Raw genomic sequence first — 8142 nt, 5'->3', positions numbered from 1 at the left:
ATTTTTCGTGCTCGTGCTACAGTTAAGCGATCCTCTTTGGATAATTCGTCCAACCCAAGGATACCTTAGAGAGAGGTGGAGAAGGGTTGTTTCTTTTTATTATTATTATTATTAATTATTAATTATTAATTTTCTTTTTTAAACGTAATCTTTTTTTATAATTATTTTTGTATGTTTATTTATATTTTTCGGGGCTATTACTCGTATACTTAGCTATGTCGAGAGAACACTCCACTTTGGTAGCTTGTATTCTATATTTGTAATCAGTAATATTTTATTTTATTTTATTTTATTCTCAAGATTAGTTTGTTTATATTTTCCTTATTGGTAGGTATTAGTTGGTAGCTTGTATGCTGTATAAACGTTGTGAATATTAATGAAGATTGAACCTTCAATCCCAATTCTATTTCTCATTCTTAACTCTATATTCTTTGCTTGAGTAATAATATATTCAGATCTATTCACACTTTCAAGTGGTACATACTGTGTCAGTTTGTATCAGAGTCATGCCCTAAACTTAGCCATGTCAATAGAATCCTCAAATATCGAACAAAGAATTGTGAGCCTCGAAGGTGTAGTCAAAAGTGCCTAAAGTGTCAAACAAAGGGTGTACTTTGTTTGAGGGCTCCAGAGAAAGGAGTCAAGCCTCGATTAAGGGGAGACTATTCGAGAGCTCCATAAGCCTCAGGGGAGGCTTATAGTGTACTTTGTAGGCTTATAGTGTACTTTGTTCGAGGGGAGGATTGTTGAGAATTATTGGGAGAGAGTCCCACATTGATTAGTTTAGTGGAAGATCGTGGGTTTATAAGTGAGGAATCCTATCTCCATTGGTATGAGGCCTTTTGGGAAGCCCAAAGTAAAACCATGAGAGTTTACACTCAAAATGAACAATATCATACCATTGTGGAGATCCGTGATTCCTAACACTTTGGTCTTCCATTTCCTCTAGTATCATCTAGAGTGTCTCTCGATCTCTCTTTGAATTTTTTAGATCTCAGCTTCACGTTCATTCAAATCCGACCCTCAGCTTGTGAGGGGGTGTTAAGGATATCTAACCTTGAATTATGGGTTACCATATGTATCAGACATTTGTCATCCATTATGGCTTACCATATTATCATCTTTGCCCTTTTATTATAGGCAAATATCTTGTATCTATTTATTACCATATTATCATCTTTGCCCTTTTATTATAGGCAAATATCTTGTATCTATTTATTATTCTTTTCAATCATTGTTAATTTACCATAATTCTTTTTTCTGTAAATGAGTATAAACAAAGAACTTTATCAGTTCAATAAGGGAAATCATTGTTAATTTACCATAATCATAATTCTTTTTTCTGTAAATGAGTATAAACAAAGAACTTTATCAGTTCAATAAGGGGGGAAATCATTGTTAATTTACCATAATTCTTTTTTCTGTAAATGAGTATAAACAAAGAACTTTATCAGTTCAATAAGGGAAGGGATATCGAAAAAAGTTCCGGAGCTGTTAAGTTTTATTTTAAATACTATTCATTTTCTATTCGTCCTAAGGCAAAAGTTGATAGGTGAAGGAGGGAAGCAACTAGTCGCTTCTGGCCAAACTTCTATCCGACCAACCACTACATAAATAAAGAGATCCATATACCAGTCATGAGCGATGCATTGTATGTCCCATAATAGGTCCCATTCTTCTACCCTTTCCCAGGAGTCACGGATGGAAGTGATTCAACTAGAACGGAGAGGATTGAGTACAGAGATGCAATGAAAATGATCCGGGTGTGAATCAGGTACTCACCGATTAGGCCTCCAAGTCCTCTTCTTCCGCAATTTACCTCTCCACGCAATTAAAAGATTGAATGCATGTTGGTTTCTCTACCTCTAACGGACAGGGTTCAGAAAAGAATTCAGTTCAGGTGTGGGATACCGTTAGCTACAATTGACAGAGTGACTCGTACGAAATTTTTTTGAGTTCGGCCACCGGAGACAACGTCTCGAGATAATCGATGCCAAAGGTTTGTGTGAGCCATATAGGAAGTCGTCGGCTAGGGCGAAACTAAGCCACTATAAAATTTAAAAACATAAAAAATAAAAATAAAAATAAAAATAAAAAATGAAATAAAATAAAAAGCTGCGCTGGGCAGTTATCGACGCGAACAGCCAAAGACTCAATTCTCAAATTCAAAGAGAAAAAATTCAACGAAACGAGCATCGGGAAAAAATCCAGAGTTTCGACCTTAGTCTTCCTTCAATGGTAGATAATAGAGAATCCACTTCCGTTCCGATGATCGAATCTGATCCCGACGATGATACTCCGAAGTCACCTCCAACTTCTCCCAATTCATCCACTCGCAAGGTATTCCACTCCATTTTTTGGCGTTTTTACTCGTCTTTTATCATCTAGCAAAGCCTTTTCTGTTGATTATATCGATTCTGTGTGTTTCTTCTTTATCGAAGCTATTCTAGGTTTCATTCTAGCTGAACTGGTACTTTTAGTTGAAGGATTAATAGAGAAGGAAGAGGAATTAGTCTGTGATTGGCGATGGGTACTTAGGGATTCTCTTCTCGGCGTGATTATATATTCACGAACAATGTTTTACTTGTTTAAATACTACAGAAAAGGGAAGCTGTTTACTGATATATGAGTCATATGCTATAGAAAAGGTTGGAAGAAAATGGTGAACTTAAAATCGCTTTTGAAGGTTTTCCTAATCCCTCTTTTCTTGAAAATCTGGTGAAAGGTTCTTCTATGAAGCTTTCAGTGAATTTATTGATCATGCCCCTCTTATTGAAATATCCCTTATGAATTGGTGTTTCTCATAGCCTCGTGTAAGAAACTTGGCGGTGCATTCCTTTACTGATATATTACGTATCTTCAATGTATTCCAAAGTTCTATTGTGACCAGAATTGTGAGATTCCACATCGGTTGGAGAGGAGAACGAAGCACTTTTTATAAGGGTGTGGAAATCTCTCCCTAATAGACATGTTTTAAAAACCTTGAGGGGAAGCCCGAAAGGGAAAGCCCAAAGAGGATAATATCTGCTAGCGGTGGGCTTGAGCCATTACAAATGGCTTAACGACCTAGCCCAAACCCACTTAGATGAAGCTGCAAGGCGTACAGAGCCAGACACCGAGTGATGTGCCAGCAAGGATGCTAGCCCACATTGATTGGGGGGAACAAGTGCCAAGGTCAATGGACCTGGAGATCCCACGTCGGTTGGAGAGGAGAACGAAGTATTCTTTATAAGGGTGTGAAAATCTCTCCCTAGCAGATGCGTTTTAAAAACCTTGACTGGAAGCCCAAAAAGAAAAACCCAAAAGAGGACAATATCTGCTAGTGGTGGCCTTAGGCTTAGGCTTAGGCCGTTACAATAATTTTGGGGAATCTTGAAAATTTTCTTTTGAAATGGGCTGTTGCTTGTTTTAATTTGAGAATATGTGGCTTCAACATCCAAGCCTCTTTCAAACAATGAAACAATATGGTGTATTTGAAGTTACAACCCTAGTGACTGAAGTCAGCTTAGAAAAGGTAAAACGCAAACTAGCTGCTGGGTTTTCGCCATTTCTTGGTGCTAGAGAGTACTGGGAGGGTTTTCTCATATCCACCCAGTATTTCATGTTTTCCAGCTAAATAAACTACTTTATGGATTATGAGTATCCTTAAAAAGAAATTGGTATTTCAACCATGTCAGTTATTGGGTTTTTTTTCAGGCTTGCTATGCTGTTCTCCAGAGTTGGGTCTCAAAGAAGTTCATGACTGGATGGTACTGCTTATCTGCTATTGTTTAGATCAATTTCTACGTCTTCCATTCCAACTATACTAGATTTTGATAAATGATGGAATTGCAGTGTGGTTCTGTTTCCTGTTGCCATTACATTCTTCACCACATGGTGGTTTATCACATTTGTCGATAGCTTCTTTAGCCCGTTATATGCCAGACTTGGAATAAACATATTTGGTATGTCTCTTATGATCCAGATTCATTGTTGTTGGTCAAGTTCTGATGCTTTGGAAAATATTTTTGTGGACTTCTTACGTTTACCAACTCTCTGTTCCGTTCCGTTCCGTTCTCATGATTTTATTTTCAATAGACGATATAGCTTTAGATTTATCCCTTTTGTGAGATCCCACGTCAGTTGGGGAGGAGAACGAAATACCCTTTATAAAGTTGTGGAAAGTTTTCCCTAGCAGACGCATTTTGAAAACCTTGAGGGGAAGCCTGTAAGGGAAAGCCCAAAGAGGACAATATTTGCTAGCGGTGGGCTTGGACCATTACAAATGGTATCAAGCCAGATATCAGGCGATGTGCCAGCAAGGAGGCTTGGCCTCGAAGTGGATTGGGGGGTCCCACATCGACTGGAGAAAGGAACGAGTGCAAGCGAGGATGTTGGGCCCCGAAGGGGGGGTGGATTGTGAGATCCCACATCGGTTGGGAGGAGAACGAAACACCTTTTATAAGGGTGTGGAAACCTTTCCCAAGCAGACGCATTTTAAAAACCTTGAGGGGAAGTCCGAAAGGGAAAGCCCAAAGAAGACAATATTTGCTAGCGGTGGGCTTGGGCCGTTAGACCTTCTTTTCATTTGTAGATCACTAACTTCTTCATTTTCTTACGATTATGCATATTTCATAAATGATTTTTGTTGCAGGTCTTGGATTTGTTTCGTCGTTGATATTTATACTTTTTGTTGGTTTATTTGCTTCGTCGTGGACGGGTTCCACTGTATTTTGGCTAGGAGAATGGTTCATAAAAAAGATGCCCTTTGTAAAGCACATTTATTCAGCTTCCAAACAAATTAGTGCAGCCATTTCTCCAGGTACCTCGTGTGCTTTCGTTTGTTGATGTATCTTTGAATCTCTTGTTTTCCTATTTTATAGATTGTCTTTAAGTGCGTTAATCTTGTTTTAAGTTACTGATAAATGGGGGATCTATAATATTGTTAGTTCATGTTCAATTAATCTTCATCTATTCTTTTCATCCTAATGTTGTTACATATGATGAAATTTCTTTTGATGGTGTATACTCAATAGGATGGTTTACATTAGTTTAAAAGTTCTATTTTTTTTTTTTTACTTTGATGGTGATTTAAATTGATAATATCATGGGAGGTCCTGAATTCTAATGGAGATCCTAGATCAATTGGAGAGACAAATGAAGCATTCTTTATAAGGGTGTGGAAACCTCTCCCTAGCAGTCGCGTTTTAAAAGTCTTGAGGGGAAGCCCATAGGGGAAACCCCAAAGAGGACAATATCTGCCAGCGATGGACTTGGGTTGTTACAAATGGTATCAGAGCCAGACACCGGGCGATGTGCCTGTGAGAAGGCTTCGAAAGGGGGTGGACACAAGATGGTGTGTCAGCAAGGACGTTGGGCCCCGAAGGGGGTGGATTTGGGGGTCTCACATGAATTGGAGAAGAGAACGGTGCCGGCGAGGACACTAGGCCCCGAAGGGGGGTGGACACAAGATGGTGTGTCAGCAAGGACACTAGACCCCAAAGGGGGTAGATTGGGGGGTCCTACATCAATTGGAGAAGGGAACGAGTGCCAACGAGGACATTGAGCCTCGAAGGGGGGTGAATTGAGACCACACATCGGTTGGGGAGGGGAACGAAACATTCTTTATAAGGATGTGGAAACCTCTCCCTAGCAAATGCGTTTTAAAAATCTTTAGGGGAAGCCCGGAAGGAAAATTCTAAAAAGGATAATATCTGCTAGCGGGGCTAGCGGTAGGCTTGGGTTGTTACATCTAATCTTCCAAATTTATATTTTATAGTAATTTGGTTGAAATTTGGTCGAAATTTGGTCAATAGTAAGTAGGTGGAATGAGTTTGTCAAGCCATTGTGGTCACCATCCTACGAGTTACCTCGACAACCAAATATAGTAGGGTTAAGTGATCATGGTTACTTATTCGGTAGGTTAATTCTTAACAATATCATTTTCTTTTAGAAGCCACTTCACGTTTGGTGAGATCCCACCTCGATTAGAGAGAGAAACGAGTGCCAACGAGGACGTTGGGCTCCAAAGGTGGGAGGATTATGAGGTCCCACATCGATTGGAGAGAGGAAAGAGTGCCAGCGAGGACGCTGGACCTCAAAGAATGGTGGATTGTGAGATCCCACATCGGTTGGGGAGGAGAATGGAGCATTCTTTATAAGGGTGTGGAAATCTTCTCCTAGCATATGCGTTTTAAAAACCTTGAGGGAAAGCTCAAAGAGGACAATATCTGCTAGCTGTGGGCTTAAGCTGTTGCACGTTTTCTTCCTATTGCAAGGCCTCGGTACATTAATATCTTTGTCAAAATCTAGTATAAATGTAAAATTTTTGTTTTGGTGATTGCTTTTTTCTAATTGTTTGGATAAAAATGACAGCATTATGAGGTATAACTAGTTAACGGATTTCGTTCTATCTTTTATTCCTTTTGCACAGACCAAAGTACCACAGCATTCAAGGAAGTAGCCATAATACGGCATCCTAGAATTGGTGAATATGCAATTGGTTTTATTACCTCATCCGTTGTCCTTCAGGTATTTTGTCTGTCATAATCAGTTAATTTCATAATGGTTCTTCCAGTTCATCATAGGTGTTGCAGTCCTGTGATTCTAACTTAGATGTATTGACTTGGTTATGCCCTAAGTAAATTTTGAATGATAATGCAGATGAATGGATATGAAGAGTTATGCAGTGTTTATGTTCCCACGAATCATCTATATATCGGTGACGTTTTTCTTATTAATTCTGAAGATATCATACGACCAAATTTATCGATCCGAGCAGCCATAGGTCAGTGTTTTCTTTTGATGAAATTTAATAAGATGTTCTTTCTCATGTTGATGCCTTTATTTACATGTGATTTAGAGCGAATAATTAGGACTTTTTATTTGTCCTTGATTTTAGAACTCATGATTACTTCAAACTCCTTCTCTGGAATTAGAATGGAGTTGGATCTATTGAGATGACAAATTATTTACTTGACCTTATTCCATTAACCTTATTCCACTCACCCATCACCCAAATTGTAGGAGCGGAATATGTAATCGTCTAAGCCCACTGCTAGCAGATATTGTCTTCTTTGGGCTTTCTCTTTCGAGTTTTCCCTCAAGGTTTTAAAATACGTTTTCTAAGGAGAGGTTTCCACACCTTTTATAAAATGTTTTGTTCCCCTCTTCAACCAATATAGATCTCACAATCCACTCCCTTTGGGGCTCAGCATCCTTGCTGGTACTCATTCCTCTCTCTAATTAATGTGGGATCTCACAATTATACCGGACGGTGTGCCAGTGAGGACGCTGGGCCTCAAAGGATGGTGGATTGTGAGATCTACGTCGGTTGGAGAGGGAAACGAAGCATTCTTTAAAGGGTGTGGAAACCTCTCCCTAGTAGACGCGTTTTAAAATCTTGAGAGAAAGTTCGGAAGGGAAAGCCCAAAGAGGACAATATCTACTAGGGGTGGACTTGGGTTATTATAAAAGAAGCCTCTCACTTAAGCCCCAAAATGTTCAGCCCTCTCATTCTCCTCCGGTTGCCCATTTTCTTGTCCCCATATGCAAATGTTTTCTTAAGAAAGATGGACCACTTAGAGAGAAAACAAATACCAAAAGTTTACCAAATGAAACTTACCTTTTTAGTTTTCAAAATTTTTAAATAGGTTTTGGGAACACTTTTAGAAACTAGAGAACAACATATGAGTGGTAGTTTTATAGGCTTACTTTTCAAAATCAAAAAGCTATAAATAAAATAGTTTACATCTTCAATAAACAGCTCTCTCCATTTTGTTATATGCAAGGCATTATTATAATGAGGCCTTTATTTGCATAATGCAGAAATCATTGTTTCAGTAGGAATGACAATGCCACAGGTGATATCTCCTGTTGAAAGAGAAAGGATTCCACGTCAAAATAATATGATCCCGTTGAATAGAATGGCTTCCATTTGAAAGCTTATACGGTATATGATTTATAGCATTTACTGACTAATCGTAATCTTAACTTGTAACTCTGCACATAACTTAACTACTTATGTTAGAGGATCTTCGAAACTCAGTATGTAAATTATTCTAATCTACTGTATACGGAGCAGAAAACATCCAATCTTGTTAGTTTTTGCTGTTCATTTGATGCCTAAATAAATTACACAAAGAATAGAGCCATTGGCTTTCA

The 8142-nt window shown here is 38.6% G+C and overlaps 1 protein-coding gene across 1 annotated transcript; it reads left to right on the top strand.

Annotated features, from left to right (window-relative positions):
- Positions 1 to 2121: 2121 nt before the first annotated feature.
- LOC111796485 (protein LIKE COV 2) lies at positions 2122 to 8142 on the top strand. Its single transcript, XM_023679124.2, has 7 exons — positions 2122 to 2340; positions 3697 to 3749; positions 3835 to 3944; positions 4634 to 4801; positions 6413 to 6510; positions 6643 to 6766; positions 7807 to 8142. Exons 1-7 carry the CDS (start codon positions 2236 to 2238, stop codon positions 7917 to 7919), a joined length of 771 nt encoding a protein of 256 aa, XP_023534892.2. The 5' UTR covers positions 2122 to 2235; the 3' UTR covers positions 7920 to 8142.

This window comes from Cucurbita pepo, chromosome 6 (genome assembly GCF_057944985.1).
Source record: "Cucurbita pepo subsp. pepo isolate OVF chromosome 6, ASM5794498v1, whole genome shotgun sequence".
NCBI lineage: Eukaryota > Viridiplantae > Streptophyta > Magnoliopsida > Cucurbitales > Cucurbitaceae > Cucurbita > Cucurbita pepo.
The sequence above is the reverse complement of the archived record's forward strand: the minus strand, read 5'-3'. Positions and strand labels throughout refer to the sequence as shown.

What these genes read in the sequence shown, in the direction of transcription:
- LOC111796485 (XM_023679124.2), top strand. Translation starts at nt 2,236, where the DNA reads ATGGTAGATAATAGAGAATCCACTTCCGTTCCGATGATCGAATCTGAT. An exon ending in TAGTGCAGCCATTTCTCCAG is followed by an intron (nt 4,802 to 6,412) that starts GTACCTCGTGTG and finishes CCTTTTGCACAG; the next exon opens with ACCAAAGTACCACAGCATTC. An exon ending in ATCGATCCGAGCAGCCATAG is followed by an intron (nt 6,767 to 7,806) that starts GTCAGTGTTTTC and finishes TGCATAATGCAG; the next exon opens with AAATCATTGTTTCAGTAGGA.